At 50.3% G+C, this 18,033-nt stretch overlaps 1 protein-coding gene across 1 annotated transcript in view; it reads right to left on the bottom strand.

Annotated features, from left to right (window-relative positions):
* The window catches only part of VCAN (versican), a 116,753-nt gene extending 102,263 nt beyond the window's left edge, over positions 1 to 14,490 (bottom strand). The window contains exons 1-2 of the mRNA XM_040580720.1: positions 14,336 to 14,490; positions 6,226 to 6,301 (exon numbers count right to left, since the gene is read on the bottom strand). Of these exons, the coding sequence (XP_040436654.1) occupies positions 6,226 to 6,295 (70 nt within the window). The 5' untranslated portion in view covers positions 6,296 to 6,301; positions 14,336 to 14,490. The remainder of the gene's footprint in view (positions 1 to 6,225; positions 6,302 to 14,335) is intronic.
* Positions 14,491 to 18,033: the final 3,543 nt, after the last annotated feature.

Genomic DNA, 18,033 nt, shown 5'->3' with positions numbered 1-18,033 from the left:
GTACTTTTTAGGAAAGACAGGCCAGCAAGGAGAGGTGGTGGAGTTGCTCTTCATTGGAGTGGGCAACCGGGCTGTATCGAGCTCTGCCTGGCGGTGGATGCAGAACAAATCGCGAGCTTACGGGTAAGGATTAAGGGGCAGGCCAGCATGGGTGACACTGTCGTGGTGTTTGCTACAGGCCACCTGATCAGGAAGTCGATGAAGCCTTCCAGAGATAAGTGGATGTAGCCTCCTGATCACATGGTTCTCATGCAGGACTTCAACCACCCTGACACCTGCTGGAAAGCCAATACAGCTGGGCATACACAGCCAACGAGGCTCCCGCAGAGCATGGTGATAACTTCTTGATACAGGTTGTGGAGGAGCCAACGAGGCAAGGTGTGCTCCTGGACCTTGCACTCAAAACCAGGGAAGGATGGATTGGGGGTGTGAAGGGTGGGGGCACCTTTGCTGCAGTGACCGTGAGATGGTGGAGTTCAGGACCCTGTGTGGAGGAAGCAGGGCAATAAATCCGATTGCAACCCCGGACTTCAGGAGGGCTAACTTTGGCCTCTTCAAGGACTTACTTGGAGGAATCCCATAGGTCAGGGCTCTAGAAGGTAGGGAGCTCTGAGACTGGCTGATATGTGAGCATCACTTCCTCCAAGCTCAAGACAGATCCAACCTTATGAGTAAGAAATCAAGCAAAGGGGGAAGGAGGCCTGCATGAATGACAAAGGAGCTCCTGGCAAACGTCAAACACAAGAAGGAAGCTTACAGAATATGGAAGAAGGGACAGGCCACTTGGTAGGAATATAGGAAAGCTGTCAGAACAGAAAACAGAAAGGTCATGGATCAGTGCATCCTGGGGGTCGTCTCTTAAGCATGTGGAGGAAAAGAAGATCATCAGGAGTTATCAACATGGATTCACCAAGGGGAAATGCCTGACCAACCTGATAGCCTTCTATGATGGAAAGACTGGCTGGGTAGATGAGGTGGATGTTGTCTATCTTGACCTCAGCAAGGCTTTTGATACTGTCTCCCACGACAGCCTCATAGGTAAGCTCACGACATGTCAGATACACAAGTGGACACTGAGGTGGGTTGAGCTGGCTGAACGGCAGAGCTCCGAGGGCTGTGACCAGCAGCACAGAGCCTGGCTGGAGGGGTCAGTGCTGGGTCCAGCCCTGTTCAACTTGCCCATCGGTGACCTGGGTGAAGGGACAGAGGCACCCTCAGCAGGTTCCTGATGACACAGAACTGGAGGAGCAGCTGACACACCAGGAGCCTGCGCTGCTGTTCAGCGAGACCTGGGCGGACTGGAGAGTTGGGTGGGGAGGAACCTCATGATGTTCAACAGGGGCAAGTGTAGGGTCCTGCACCTGGGGAGGGACAGCCCCGTGCACCAGCACAGGCTGGGGGTGACCTGCTGGGGGGCAGCTCTGCAGAGCAGGACCCGGGAGTGCTGGTGGGCAGCAAGTTGCCCATGAGCCAGCAGTGTGCCCGTGTGGCCAAGGTGGCCAGTGGGATCCTGGGGGGCACGAGGAGGAGCGGGGCCAGCAGGTGGAGGGAGGTGACCCTCCCCCTCTGCTCCGCCCTGGTGGGGCCGCATCTGGAGTGTGTGCCCAGTGCCGGGCTGCCCAGTTCACCAGAGACATGAAACTGCTGGAGAGGGTCCAGCAGAAGCTACGAAGCTGATGAGGGGCCAGAGCATCTCCCTTACGAGGACGGGCTGAGAGAGCTGGGCCTGTGTAGCCTGGAGGAGACCGAGAGGGGATCTCATCAATGTCTATGAATGTCTTCAAGAGCAAGTGTCAAGAGGACAGGGCCAGGCTCTTTTCAGCGGTGCCCAGTGACAGGACAAGGGGCAATGGGCACAAACTGCAACCCAGGAAGTTCCATGTCAATATGAGGAGGAAAAATTTTTTTACTCTGAGGGTGACCAAGCACTGGCACAGGCTGCCCAGAGAGGCTGTGGAGCCTCCTTCTCTGGAGACATTCAAAACCCTGCTCTAGGTGAATCTACTTCAGTAGGAGGTTGGACTAGATAATCTCCAGAGGTCCCTCCCAACCCCAACCATTTTGTGATTCTGCGAAAAAATGTATCACACACAGCAATCTGGGGGGTTTCAAATGTCTTCTGGATTACAAAGCTTTCACAAAAGCATACTCACTCATGGCAGGACAAATAGTCACTTAAAATGGGTAAGATAAACTCCAACACTTATCATAATCATAAGGCCCAGCCTGTAAACGGCAAACCCTAACACCAGCTAGCTCAAAGTTAGTAAATGCCACACGAGCCGTAGGCATAAACCTTGCTCTTGAACTTCTGTCATTAATCCTTCACATGTACCAGAGAAAACAGCAAAGGTCTCGCAGAGGGGCATTCCCGTGACCCCAGAAGCTTACACAGTAATTTCTGCTGCCTTCCTGACACACATCTTCTGATAATTTAAAGTCTCAAAGAAGCCATGCGAGACCATTCTCAATCTGCTCTCAAAGGAAAAATACTTTTGTTGCTACATAAAATCTAATAAGCATGCCATGCAAACATGCTAGGTATTTATGAATGTGACTGTTCACAAAAATGAGTGGAAAAGAAAACAAAGATGGGAATAATGGATAGCAGTGAACGCATTAAACTTTGCATGCTTATAACTTGCTGTGTTCTAAATTAAGCTTCAGTTGTGTTATGGCTTAACATTAAGACTCACAACTCCAGGATTTACACTTTTAAAATAACTGCTGATATTGACAAATTTCTCATATGACCCTTGAAAGAAAAATGTTAAACTTTCAGATCAATTTTGCCTGAAAGGTCTTTAAAGGAAATATTGCTATGCATCATATTAAAGTGACTACATGGAGTGATCCAATTAATTGTGGCACTGGGAGCATGGGAATTTGTGTTTCATTAAAGATTTCAAGGCTGCAATTTTATATTCAAATTCAGAACTTGAAAGGAAAAAAGTTGAAACTTAATATGTCTAACTCTTCCAAATGCAGATATATTTTTATTCTTCACGTATTTTTTCAAAGAAAAGAAACTTATGTACTTGTAAAGGTTGTCTATAACCTTGTAACACTTGTCCTCAAAAACAGTCTTGACATTTCTACAAAACAGAAGGATATGAGTTGATCCCACAAACTCTATTGGATCAATTAATGGAAAAAAAAAAAAAGTTTTAAATCTTTGCCTTCTTCACCATGGCCATACTTCAAATATCTTTAGGACTCTCTATGGCAAAAGTATGGCCCCTCCCCTTCAGACATAAAATACACAAAGTTCACAGGGTATTGTAGGAAGATGAGGGTGTTTCTGAACTTCTTCCAAAAGATTCAGGCAAATAAGGACCGGTCAGAACCTGGCCTATCTTCATGAGGAGCCCTTACCAGGATGTTCATATGGAATTTGCTTAAGTACTAAAAATTCTGCTCTGGGGAAAACATAGCCATTTAAGAGGTGAGAAAAGGTGGAGTAAGTCAGAAGACACCTAAAGGTGCCATCCTAAAGGATTCATCCCAGCCACTCAGAGGATCCATCCTACTCCTCCCCACTCCCAGTGATGCACTCCCAATCCCTGAATTCTGCCAGCACTAGCATTTGTGCAAGGCAGTGAGTCAGATCACAGTTCTGACCCAGTGGAAAAATAACCTGCAAGAAATGCTACATGCTCTTTCAAACAAGTCGTTCACCTGATTCAGCTGGCCATATACCCACATAAATGTAAGTGTCAGCACAAAGGAAAGCATAAAAACTAGCACCAGGGGATGGAAAAGGGGCAGGACTATGCCCTTCAGTGCTAAAATGTATGTGTGATTAGACTGACCATGGAACTATGCCCTAAGTAAATATGAAGGGACTTTCAATATGTCATAACAGAAACATTGGTTTTAAATGTGTTGTCAGATTCCTTTGCCTTACTTATTCTACCTCCTTACATGTTCTCCATCCCAAGGTTGATTTTCAGGTAAAATCTTAACTTTAGACCTCTTCTCATGTGCATGATATACTACCATTTTGAAGCTGAATGGTTATTGCTAGCAGCTCTTCCTTTTCCTATACCTTAAAGCAGACGTTTCTGCCTCAAAGAAGGCTGCAACTTGGAACCACAGAGTGGTTTGGTTTGGAAGGGACCTTCAAAGATCAGCTAGTCCAACCCTGCTGCCAAGGGTAGGGACATCTTTCACCATATCAAGTTGCTGAAAGCCTCATCCAACCTGACTTAGAGCACTTCCAGGGAGGAGATACCCACAGCTTCTCTGGGTGACCTGTTCCAGTGTCTCACCACCCTTACTCTAAAAAAGTTCTTCCTTGTGTCCCATCTAAACTTTTCCAGTTTAATACTGTTGCCCCTTGTCCTGCTCTGGTAAAAAGTCTCTCTCCATCTTTCTTATAAGCCCCCTTTAAGTATAAGTAACTTATCAAATAAAAGTTTCCAAGTTCACCATGTAGATTTACGTTGCAAGTCCAAGACCTCTCCTGACAATCGCTTACTTTGCCTCTCCAAAAGCTTCATACAAACAAATTATTAAATGTCAGCTGTGGATCTGAGATTCATACACCAGTCTACATCTACAAACATTTTACTAAGTAAAAAAATGGGTGGAGAAAAAAAAAACTTAACCTTTAATAACCAAATCAGTCTCAGCTCTCCAGGAAAAAGAAAATGGAAGCTCAGTTTTAGTGACTTGCCCCTTGCCTGAAGCTTTGACTCTATTGTCCCTGAGGACAAGCCCAGTCATCCTGGGTTGTTTTATGTTTAATGAAGAATGGAAAAACAAAACCAGAACCAGCTTTAAGGAGGAAGCGATGGTAGGAAATGGTAAAGGAGTGTGCTCCCAACCAGCTTGAGAAAAAAAAAACCAAACGTTTTTTGTTAGTTGGCTTCACTAAGCACAATGGTCTATTCCATTATCTTACAGGACTACCTGAAGACTTAGCTAGCAACAGTGTTCAAGTTGGGGGGAAAAAATGAGTATATCTGACTTTCCCAAAGGCTAAAATCAATCTGAGGAGTTCCTGGAAAGAAAAGGAAAAAAAAAAAAAAATCAAGGAAAATCTTGCTCTGAGGCTTGGGAAAACTATTATGTGAATTTTGTGAGTCTGTAGCAGGTGAGAGAACCCTGTCCTTTCTAAAGACTTGACTCAAACTTTCAAATAGCCATGGCAACACATGAGTACATGCTCTAGTGTTAGCATGTAATCACCAAGAGAAGTAGTAAGGGCTCCTCCTTCCCACCCAAACTGAAGACCTGCAGCTGCCTTAATGTGTCCTTGCTCCAGATCCCAGCAGCCAAGGGACCTGCCACCAAATTAGCTCATGGCAGCCTTGCCCCACCCCAGTACGGGGCTGGCAGCCAGACTGCCCGCTCCAGAGGCATGTCCCCAGCTGCTCTGTGATAGATCACAGGGCAAAGCAGAAACTGGGCTACTGGTTTCCCCTGTATGCCACTTGCACGTGGCACCTTTCACCCTGAATACAGAGAGGGTGCAAGCTGTGACCTATAGACTCAAAAGGCTGCGGTGGCATGACATATGTGAGTCCATGCATTGGGATCTGATTGGGAGGCATGCCAAACCAGTACTCCTATAGCCCCAAAACTCCCCCTTTTCATTCACCACTTCTGCAGCCTGGCTAGGTGCATCCCAGGAACCTGCTCCTCCTGTTCCTATGCCACCAGCACCATCACTGCTCCCTCCATGGCACCAGGCTGAAGCCCCCATGGAAGGTGTCTGCCTTCCACTAAAATTAGCCCCCCGGTCAGCCCTTACCTCATCTACTGCAAGGAGCTCCTTTGTGGATTGCAGAAAATGAAGGTGCGAGACATACCGGGCCAACAGGACCAACATTTCAGAAGCACAGGTTAAAGGATTAAAATGCATTCTTGAATATTTGGAGAAGGCAATCTATTTTGCTTTACACAATGTAATTCTATGGCACTTTCTTTATTATTACCTGAATTATTGTAATGGCAGTTACAAACCTCAGGAGACATCAGAGAGGCATGTAAACCTTGTCAAAAACATGCCCCCTCAGTAAGAATTTCCTGTATATATCAGTAATGTGATGAGAACACATAAACAAAGTCAGTTACACAGTGCAGCAAAATGAGTGGCAGCGGCAAGACCAGAAACCGAATCTCCTGAGTCTGGGTTGTGTCCCAGGTCCTGGGAAACACTCTACTGATTGGAGCATTAAAATGAATTTTAGTAAACGATTCTATGTATAACAGACTTACCTTTAGGTAGCATATATGTTATAACTAATGTAGAGCACATCCATAAGACACTTTTTATACTTAACAACATCTTGACCTACAAATAAAGAACAAAGGAGTAAGTAGTTAGTATTGCATTGTGTCCTTATCAAGTGTTGTAACCCAGTATATCAATATTTGTCATTGAAGAATATCTACTTAAAAAAGATGCTCAGCAGGCCAGCAAATAATTCTTACTATATTGATCTTCAGCTATTTTATTTACTGTTTTAACTTTATTCCCATACAGTGGTAGCAGTATGTGAGTATAATCCGATGACTTTTCCCTGGTGTGGTGTTGCCAGTTCAGATCCAACCTCTGGATAATTTTATGTCCATAACACAAACGACCTTGTCATTTAGCAACAGCTAACAACCCAGCTAATGTCAGAAGGAGCTCCCATGACAAACTTCTCGTGAATTTTGATGGTGAGTCACACCCACACTATGATCCTTCCCATCTGCAAGCAGGTTGCCAGATGACTTCCTGCTTTCACGATTTCTCCACATAGTACTTTACAGTGGAAATTTGTTATAATGACAATGTGTCCCTATCCAATACAGATTCGTAATGAGCTTCAGGTTATTGAGCCCAGAGTGATACTCAGACATGTCAATTCCCTTTGGGTTTGCTTCTCACCTCCTTTACAGGCTCCACCTTTTAACAGCTGAAAAGTTCTCCACATATATTGTATGCACATAAAAATATATTGCATGTTCATAATAGTATATCTTCATTTTTACTCCAATTCTTAGGTACACATGTTGAATCTGTAAATGTCCTAAAAATTTCAAAAGTACACTAACAAAAGCATTACAAGTCCCATAAATGTTGACTCATATAAAGGGTTTATAAATAGTCCCTCTTCCATATAGTTACACATATGTACTACCTAGTCTACATAAGAAATAATTTTCAGCCACACTTGGTCAAAAACTGCTGCTGAAAAACTTTTACCACAAAATCCCGAGTTTCCTGATATTGCTGTCAAAATATGCTTCTTGGGTTCTTTACTTGGGCAAGTAACCTGAATTGATAGTTTTTTCCTGTCCAAGAGAGATTACGGTTGAACTGCTTTAAGGAACAGTGAAACAGAGATTTGATAGATACAGATCTTTGTTATAACTATGGAACTTGTATCGCACATAGATATTTTGGCATTTTTTACGTTAGCATTTTAGTTCTTTAGTACTTACATAATGCTTTAGGGTTAAAACTAACTCATACATTCAAAAACCTCCACAAATTATACTGAACATAATAGCAAGACACACAGAGAAAGACCTTCAGAAAACTACTGGTGATGTGTTCAGTCTCGGGAAAGTTTTCTCCACAGCTTACAGCTGCAGCTGAAACTTCGCATGAGTCTGTGTGAATTGGCATCTATCCTGCAGTGGCTGAACAGTTCAGAAAAGGTGCAAAACATCTCAAACCAAGCCCTTCCAATGAGGCAAGCTCTACCATAACAGCAGCAAGTTAAAAATTCCCACCCAAAAGGGCTGAAAACCCAAAAGGTTTTCATTCCCTATACATGGATGGCCAGAGCTAGCTGGTTGCACTGGGAAACAAATGCAGCAATCTATTCCCAGGGCGTGGAGGAAAGAATACAGCTGCTTTCTGTAGAGCTGACTGCACACTGCCAAAGACGCCCCATCTCTGCTTCAGCCGTTCAATAGAGCTGAGTGTATAATGTGATATCACTTATTTTGCAATATTAACTTCATGGAATTCACACTTTTTATGACTGGGCCCCAAACAAGAACTGGGACTTCTTTGACTTCATTCAGTTCGAGCCCTATATGCCATAAAACTTTTTCTGAAGACTCGTAACACATACCCCAACACCATCCAGCCAGCTTTACCTCTCCCTACACCTCCACATGCCAAGCTGTACATGGAGAAAACAAAAGTGCTTATTTAATAACTAACTTTAAAAATCTGTAATGTGTCCTGTCATACTAGGTATGCCCTAGTAATCCTCTGTAGAAGGTTATTATGAGTGAGGAGGTTGCACAAGGTAAGAGCTGCAGACATCCAAGTTCTTTTAATGCAATGGACCAGCTCTGAAAAAGTCATGTGTTTGCTTAAACACTTAAATGATCCTCATTATTACACAACATTTTGAAAAAATGACAGGTCATGCTGAGCCTACATATGTGCATACACTAGAAGGTCCTTCAAGCAACGTTCTACCCTGAAACTGCTGGAAGCCTCAAGCACCAAAACCACTGCAGACTAGTTCCTCAGTAACACGAGCACTCTGAAGAGAACACAAGACAACTGACAGACTTCACCATCAAAGGTGGTGAATGTTGGGCCTAGCTGCAAGACAATGTGAAAGCTCTGGACTCTGTGAAAGCAGAGCACCTCCAGACCTCCTTTTGTGATGTTTTGTCCCCATGTGTTTCCCATGTGTCACACACCGGCTTCATCAACAGCTAAACAAAAATCTAGAACAAACTGTTTACAAGTTTAGCCTTCCATGTTTACCCATACGATTTATCTCCCTTCTCCCCCAGAAGGCAACCTCAGCATTTGGGACTAGAAACAATGGACTTAAAGAAATTTGCCAAGAAAAACAATAAAAGATTTTCTTTTCTCTGGAAGACAAGCATGCTGCACCTAAATGGGGTTAGTTGCACATTGCAACCACCACCTGCTCCACTGCACCGGCCCTGACCAGGAGTACCTGAATACTTGGCGCAAGCCAACAGGAGGCCCGTTGCCCTCAGCAGCTCATTGCAATACTGCCGTGACAAGAGGTGGTGTAACCGCTTCCACATTTGGTAAGAAAACAAACCCTGCTCCTATGCTCAGAGCTGGCGAGAGCTCTGAATATGAGCTTCTGCCCTGCACCACAAGTCCAGAGTGCAGGGGGGACCTCATCTTCCCTTTCCTCTCCGCTTTGTGCACAAGCACAGAGCACTGATCCTCCAATAATGTGTTGGTGACTGCATTACAAATGCAATTTGAGAAATCTTATCGATGAAAAAAACCCACAGCTTCAGCTTCCAGTCACTGAACAATACATACACCCACAATGAAATATGAAAACAGAAAGACAACTGTGGAAGGATAATTTTCAAGATATCCAGTGACTGCTGAACCCCACCATAGGTACAGAAGAGCGCACTCATGGCTGTGATGGCTACTTAGCCTTTTGCCGAGTAGTGCAAGAATTACACCTGCTGCACTAAGAGTTTGGATAGCTCAAAAAAACTGCAGTTTGAGAGTGGAGCTTAATATGAGACACCTGCCAAAAACCCCCACCCAACTCTCAGAAAATCATCTCTCAACCGTTTTTTTTTTCTCTTAAGTCCCCTCTAACCCAAGGTGCTTACTCAAGCAATGAAAAATATTGGGGGAAGGGTCTGGTTTTCAGCACTTAGGCTCACAAGCATGATTCCCATGCAACCCTCCATGCACAAGGGTTTTCGCACTCCAGTCCTTGGTGGGCTCCCATAAACACTCCTGGGTTACCGAGTGCTGTTCCACTACAGCTGCCAGAATTAAACGTGCAATTACCCTACTCCCAAAACAACAGCATGCAGATCGCAATGGCAGTGCCTCGATCAGCCCCCCAGGGCAGCCTAGTTTAGGAGAAAGCAGAGTTCTGCAGACCTGGTACCAGCAATCCTCCTTTAAAAGCCACAGGGAAGGCAGAGGCTGCTGCTTACACCTAGCACCCTGATGCCTGTTCAGTGTTGCCCGCACTCCCAGGCCACTGCTATCAGATGTGGCTGCTCCTGCCTCCTCCCTGTTTGCTGGCAGAAGCTGCAGCTGACTGTGCTCCCTTGTAGCCTTCTTGAGCAAAATCCCTGCTCTAAAACCAGTTTGTATTTCCCATTCTCGCACTTTACAGTTTACAAAAGCCTCTGCTGGCTGGCTGCCATACTGCCCCTAAGTCCACCGTAATCAGCCAAAATCCTTCTTAACCATACCTTTTTCCAGGAGCCTTTCCCCCCACCACCGTCCCTTGGTGTCTCTACACTTAGAGAAAGCCATAATACTATGGACACAGTAAGAAAATCCTGCCAACTCAGGACTGCAAGATTTGAGTAAGTGTTTAATTTCCACCTTCCTTCTGTTAAAAAAAGTACCTCACTTAACGTGACCAAACTCGGGTTGCCTGCTGGCTAGTTTCCAACTGCACTGAGCCATTCTATTAGGAGCTACTACAGGCAGACCGATCTACAGTAGTCATTTGGACTAAATTTTTAAACTGGAAGCAACCCTGAGCGCAGCATCTTTTAACCCAAAGATGCCAAGTCCTTGACTAACTCCACATCTTTAAAAACTAGCAGCAGAGGTTCTCTCTGTGGGGAGAGCAAGGCTCCTGTTTTTGCAGGCACCACTACCTTCCCTTACCACAGTAAAAAAACTCATAGCTGCAGTCAGTTCTGATCAGATTCCAGCTCATGTTTAGTTTACAGTGTAAGCTTGATCTCACACCAATGCTATTTTAATTTAACCAGATGGGAGAACATCACGTCTCTCTCTCAGTTTTAAACTGCAGGTTAAGAAAGACAGAGAATTGTCCTGATGTGTCACACACTAAAATCTACCATCCAAGAGCTAGTCCCAGTTTCTCTGAAGTTGGGACACTGAGAAATTAGCTACTTTCATAGAGGTGACACCGTCTTTAAAGGCTGCAGCTACTCCAGTCACACTGAGATTGATTCAGTGCATGATTTACAGCTGTATTATGAAAGCTGGACACATTCTTTAAACATTTAAAAAGCAGCATCTGCCCACTGACCCTCCTTGCCTCCATACTGGAAGTCATGTTCACATTAAAAAAATAAAATTTAAAAAAAAAGGCGGGGGTGTGGTGTGTGTGGGGGTGGGGTGTGACACAAACCCTAGCAGAACACGGCTCTGTAGAAGTGAATTGGGGTTGCTGCTCCTACTAATGGATAAAACAGTAAATTACAGAGCTCTCTGTGAAACCCCAGCACGCTAGAAATGACCCATCCCAGGTGTAGCACACCCCTTGTCCGCCTCCCAAGCTCTGCCTCAAACCTCCACGGCTGCTATCCTTCCCCAAACGCACACAGTCCTCTCCTTTTGCTTTTGCGGTCCTTTGATCCTTTTATCCCATCTGACTGTTAATTGCTGACATGTATCAACCTCACCATTAAGTGCTGCCTCATTAACTTCACCGGTTTCACCACCTCTCTGCCATGTGATTAATTAGCCCACTGTGCTGCCACATGGCCAACCCGGCCTGCATCTGATGCGTCGGTGGCGCCTGCCTAGCCCGCCATCACTTGCAGAGGTCCTCCTCAGGCCTCCAGAAGGTGCCGGGGGCATCTGCACCACCCCTTCCCCACCACCCCGGCACCCGCAGCCGCAGGGAACCCCTCCCGCCCTGGAGCCTCGGCAGCCGAGCCGCTGGCGCAGGCCGGGCGCAGGCGGGAGAAGCGACATGAGCACAGCGTGTTCTGGCGCTCCTCGCCCTGGCAGCTGCCGAGGAGCTGCTGCCTGAGGACATCCCTCCCAGGCCTGCGCTAATTTATGCCAGAAGTGGCTCTGGGCTCTCCGCAGAGACACAGCGGAAAATTTATGGGAGGCAGCGGGTGGAGCGAGGTGACGGGGACCGCACGGCTGCGGAGCCAGGGGTACCCCCCTGCTCCTGCCACCCGCCGGGTCTGCCTGCTCGCCCACCTGCCTGCTTCCCAGGACTGCTGTGGCCCCCTCCCGCTCCGGCGCCCACGCCACGGTGAGGCCGAGCAAGAGGCGAGCGTGAGGAGCAGCAACGGGAACATGCACAGATGCAGCTCATGGCGCCCGCGGGGCTCGACGCCGCGCCGTTCCCGCCGGCCTCCGCACACCGGCCGGCCGGCGCGCCGCCTGAACGGGCGAGGGTTTCCTCTGACATTTCTCCAGCGCCTCTGGCGGGATCGCCCGGCGTGAGCACGGAGCGCCCGGGAGGCCACGGGTGCCCCTGTCGCCCCGCCGCCCCAGCCGGGAGCGGCGCCCCCGGGCCGCCTCAGCCCTCAGCCCGGCCGGCGGCGGGAAACGCGCCGGGCCCGCCCCGCTGTCAAACAGAGCGCCCGTCGACAGCGACGGCTCCCGCATCGGTCACAGAAGCGTGACAAACAGCCCGAAATGCCACGGCGACAATTAAAAAAAATATTTTATTATGATTATGATTTTTTTTTTTTTTTTTTTTTTTTTTTACACACACACACACCCCCGCCCCTCCCCTCGGAGCTGAGGGAAACCGGAGCCCTCTGGCGGGAAAGAAGCCACTGCCGAAGGGACGCGGCCCCTGGCTCGCCGCCAGGGGGCGCCGCGGTGCCGCCACCGCCGCGCCCGGCCCGTTCCTCGAGAGCGGCCGGGGCCGCGCCCGCCCGCGGCGGGACCCCCCTGCACCGGCCCCGGCACCCCTCGCCTGCCTCCACCCCCTCCCCCGCCAGCCCACGGGCCCCCCGACGGACTCGGGACGCGTTTGAGCCGTGGCCGTCGGCGACCCCCACAGCCGAGCCCCGGGCACAGCCTCTCCGGCCGCCCCTCCCCGCCCGGCAGCGCGTCCCGGGGGCACCCGGGTCCGCTCCGCCTGCGCGCATCGCCGCCGCGGGCAGGGCTCCCCGCCGGGCGCTGCGCCCCTCTCGCTCCTCCAAGTCTTACTCACTCCCTTTGGGAAGGAAACTTCCCCTTTCGCTCAGCCTCTTTGAGCAAAAAGCAAACACACACACAAAAAAACCAAACAAAAAAAAAAAGCGGGGGACTGCGGTTACCCAACCAAAAACCTCCAAAAAAAAAAAATGACCCCAAACCCACCCGACATTTGCACTGTTCCATCCTGGGATGGGTTTCTGCAACACGTTTCAACACTCATGCCTTTTTTTTTTTTCTTTTCTTTTTTTAAAAAAAAAAAAAAAAAAAAGAAAAGAAAAGAAAAGAAAAGCCATCGGGGCTTAATCCCAAAGCCAGTGCCCGCAGGGAGAGGGGGTGGCCGGGTAGGACGTGACAAGGGGGACAATGAGAGCTGGCCCCGGCCCTCGCCCGCTCCCCGTCGCCCCTTTGTGTGGGGACGGTGCCTGGGGGCCGGATGGAGGCTGCCCGCGGGGTCCCATCCCCTGCCGCGGGCATCCCGACCCTCTGCCGATGCCGCCTCCCCACACCCACCCACCCGCTTTTTCCCGCCGTCGAAACTCCCTTAATTCCTTCCACGATGCTCTCACTTTTTCTTTGTAAAACAAAGGCGAAATCCCCAGGAGCGGAGTGGGAAGGCAGTGCCCCTGCCCCAAGAAGCTGGCTGTGGGTGTAAAAGGGGGCGTTTTGCTCTACTGACCTTGTGATCCTCCTCCTCACCCACCGCCCCCCTTTCAGCAATGAAAATGTGGCTCAGAGGACGTCTGCTCTCCGTTTCCTCTGGAGAGATGCTGTCCGAGTACCTCAGCCCCGCTCTGCCCTGTGAGCAGCTTTCCAGGAACATCGGGGAGGAAAAAGAAAGAGGGGAGGGAAAAAAAAAAAAAAAAAAGAAAAAAAAAGAAAGAAAAAAAAAAGATGGGGGGAATACACCAGAGCGGAGAAGACTGAGCGCACGCTTTTCCCAGCGCAAGAAAACCCGGTGGCCGGAGGAAAGGTCCATTCTTGTCGCTCCTGTAAGACGGGCGCTTTGTGTATTTAACACCCTCACGAAACAGCTTCCTCCTTTCTCCCTCCTGAGCCCCACCGCACACCAAGGTGCACCTCTACCTTCCCGGCCATTCAAACAACCAGTACCAAAGACTTCTTTCTGTCAGGGCTCCCACCCCAAAGTCTTTTATTTCCCAGTTTTCTTTGTTCTCCTCTTTGCACCAGGGGATTTTTGTGGGTCCCCGAGCATCCCTTCTCCTCTCCCCCCGCGTGTCGTTGAACTTACCCCAGGTTGTTTAAATTCACCAATCATCGCTATTCTCTCCCGCTCAAGATTTGCGGTTCAACTCTTTGTCCTAACAGGTACCAGCACTAAAACAATCGTCTTAAATCTTACACTAGGTGTTTGCTGGTAATCATATGTGAAGGCAAAAGAAAGAAGAAGAAAAAAAAAGAACACAAAAAACACAGAAAACCAACCCGCATTAAAGGAGTTATAGTTACCTTAAAAGGTAGCGTATTGCAGAGATTGCAAAAAATCACAACGTGGTGGCTAGGCTAGTCCAGAGATCCCAGTGGCCGCATGAAAGAGTAAATCCCCTCGTTAGTGCTGGAAAGGAGACGGTGGTTCCGGGGTCTCCCCTTCTCCCAGAGCTCGGTCTCCCCTCCCACCCCGCCGGCGAGCACCTGACTCCGAGCTGCGGAGCCTGAACCGAGTTGTGGGCAAAGGGAGCTCGCCTGCAAGTTCAAATGCGAGCCTCAGCCACCCATCATTATTATATCGTTGTACCGTCAGCGCTGCAGAGGAGGGGCGCTGGCTCGGGGAGAGGAGGGTTCACAAGCCTCCTTGCAATTTGCAAAGCTCCCGCAGCTGCTGGGCGCAGGAGAGCCCCCAGCGCCTGCCTCCGCGGAGCGGCGCGCCCCGGCCCCCCCGCCGCCCGCCCCCGCGCCCGCCAGCCCCGCAGCGCCCGGCCCGCAGCGGCCCCGCAAGCGCCGGGGAGCTCCGCAGCCCGTGCGGCGGGACGGGCCCCTCTGCTCGCCCGGCCCCGGCCCTCCGGAGAGGGGCAGGCGGGTGCGAAAGGCGCATTGTTCCCCAATTAAACAATTAACCGGGAAGAGAATGGAGAGACCTCCTCCGCCCTGGCTCCCGACGCCGGCTGAAATGGGGAAAGTGACTGGGACCGAAATCTCTTTTTTCTTTTTGCCTCCCCGATCTCAGCGGAGGCTGCAATGAAAGAACATAGTGGTGCTATGTTCCAAACTTCCCCAGCCGGTGCCAATTCACAGGCAGTCTCGCATCGGCAGCCTCCTGAGCCAAGCTTCTCCACCCTAGTTTTACGCATCTCCAGCCACTTTTCTTCCCCCCCCCCCCCCCTTTTTTTTTTTTTTTTTTAAGATTAGACTCTGCGCTTGCTGTCCAAACCTCTCAGAGATTAAGTCATAAGCAGAAACCACCCTTTTACAAGGGACTTTCACCAACTAATAAAGGGTCTGCTGTGCTCCTCGAGCGGCTCCTTTCCTAAAATGTACCTATCTTGGTAATTAGCAGATGCTTAAGGCACCCTTAACCAGGCACAAAATGCTGGCAAGATCAGCAGCTCTGGCATGCTCCCTCTCAGAGAAGCGTGTGCCACAATCTCCCCTACGCCAGGAAGGTGTAAACCTGGAGCCAGAAGAGAAAAGCCTGGAGAAATAGGTGTATCTCCTCACACTGCTCTGGGCATGTTTTTGTCAGCCCGCGGTACAACTGCTAGGAAGAGGCAGGAGTTTTCCTCCAGTGCCTCTCAGTGTTACTGTTCCAGCTACTCTGTCCCCAGAGTTATGCTGACAGCGAGTTTGAGACCGGCCCAAAGCCCTCATTTCCAAAGACAGCCCTCAGTGCCAAGTTGGAGGAGCTGGAGGTAAAAGAGATGACAGCCAAGCAGGGTGAAACGGAGACCTGGCAGCTTAAACCAGATCAGGTTTGTGCGAGCTGTGGCCTGGGTGTGAATGGAGCTGGTTCCGCTGTGAAATCCTTATCTCAGCTTCGCACAGAATGTCAGTCTTTCCTTCTTAAATAGGGTAAATCCACATTTGCTTACTTCCTAGCAAGGGCATTGAAGAGGGGATGATCCCCTTCTCCCATGTGAATGCAGACAGTGTGTAGCAAGCCTCCCTACCACTGCCACCCTTCTGGCACCAGTCCCTCCAGTTCTTCTTGCAGGGTTTGTCCCTACACAGCATGCGTGTCCCCTGGGCAATGCCCCATCGCAATAGACTGGACCTGCTCCATGCTGGGTTGTAGGTTTCATCCTTAAACCTTGTGCAGCAGAACTGTTGACAGATACGAAACTGTGCTTTCAAACAAGCACCATATTTAGGCTTTCTGATGCAAATTCACACAAAAGTCACAGGAAAGGGGCTTGTCAGGCTTAACCCCCACTTTGCTAGGCTGTCCTTCCCTGCCTCACCATGTGTTAGATGGCAAGCCTCACTGCTGAGGCTGTGGACACTTCCTCTGTAAAATAATGTGATGCAAGGAGAAAACTAACACTGAATTTCCCCAACATTTGTTCAGACAAGGCTCTCTCAGATGTACGGGGGTTTATGTGAGATGCACACTTAGGGCACTCTTCCCTCTCCCCGTACAATCTCAGCCACCACTCAGGCCGCAGATGAAACCCTCTGAGGACCCAGGCACATGGTGGGAATCCCTCTGGACAAATCTCTTCCTTTGCACCAGTCTCAGTGGCCCATTCCCTGTTCTGGATGAAGTGGTGGGACTTCTGCCACCATCCCGGGCCTCAGGAAAGGAAGGGCAGGACATACCCTGTGGCATCGGGTGTTTCCCCTTCTCCAAGCCACCCTCCAGGACAAATGGGGAACTCAAAAATGATCAGGCATCATGGTCAAACCGAAGGTAGCTCAGCTGTCCTCTCTAGCCTCCACCCGTCTTTCCAGCTCCATCTGTTCTTACTCTGCTACCTGCCTCGGCTTCAGGCAGGATGGGTGATCTTTAATAGAGCAGAAGCCACCTCTGCAGTCCTGGTCTTGCTTCTCCACCACCTTTTCACTCTCAGCCACTCGAGATTGAGCAACTGCTCCGGGCAAAGGAAGGAGAGCTGGTGACTCTGCTTGCCCGCCACTGCGTGGGGACATCTGCTCCCCTGCAGAGCTGGGCTATGAGCTGTGGCCACCCCAGGAGCAAGTGGGACAACCCCAACAAGGCAAGTTGCAGCTGCCCGTGCCCACTGGGGCACCCGCCGTGCTGGGGGTCCAGCTGAGGAGCTGGCCAACCCTCCTGGGGACGGGGAGGCGCTGGGTACGGCCAGAAATTTGAGGGGGAGTGGGGGGTGGGGCGCTGCTCTATTTGCCTGCAGGCACCACCAAGAAGCACCGAGGAGTTAAACCCCGTGGCTAACCCAGCTTCAGGTCTGCTCGCTTGCGTCCTTTTATTCACGACGGGAAAGAAAAGAGATTATTTTTAAAGAAAAGAGCTTCCCCACCTCCCTTTTCTCCTCCTCGCCCCCCCCGCCCCCCGAACCCCGGAGCCCTGATGGGAACCGGACGACCAAGGCGCTCATTCGCGGAGCTGGGAAGAAACCGGAGCGCGCAGCAATCACGCCCCCGACCCCGTCCCCCCGCTCCTCTTTCCTCCTCCTCCTCCTGCCGCCGCTCTCCCCGCCGCCCGGCCCCGCTCGCCCCCGGCGCGGAGCTCCCGGCGCCCCCGCGGAGCCTCGCGGCCCGGGGCCGGCAGCGCGGAGCCCCGGCGGGGGGAGCGGAGCCCCGGCGGGGGGAGCGGAGCCGCCCCCGCCCCCCCGAGCGGGGCGACAAAGAGCGGAGGCAGCCGAGGAGCCGAGTGTCGCTGTGTGTCCCCCGCCTCCCCTCGCCCCGCGTTTTCCCTCCCCTTTAAGCGTTAGGGGGTCGTTTGTGTCCGCCGTGGGATGGAGATTTCTGGAGAGGGGGGGAGACTTTCGGGCTGGTAAGACAAAGGCACGGGCGGAGATAGTGAAGGTGGTCGCAGCCCCCCCGCCCCTTCCCTCTGCGGGGTGTGCTCCTGCCGCCCGCCAGAAACGTGGAGCCGGGATGGGAGGGAGGAGGAACTCATCCTGGGCATCCCCAGCCCGGGACGGGAAGAAAACCCAGGAGGAGGGAGAGTGGTTTGCACTGGAGACCCTCAGGACTTTTAAAAAGGGGGAGAAGGACTGGGGAAAGCGAGGAAC

This window comes from Falco naumanni, chromosome Z (assembly GCF_017639655.2).
Source record: "Falco naumanni isolate bFalNau1 chromosome Z, bFalNau1.pat, whole genome shotgun sequence".
NCBI classification, from domain to species: Eukaryota; Metazoa; Chordata; class Aves; order Falconiformes; family Falconidae; genus Falco; species Falco naumanni.
The sequence above is the reverse complement of the archived record's forward strand: the minus strand, read 5'-3'. Positions and strand labels throughout refer to the sequence as shown.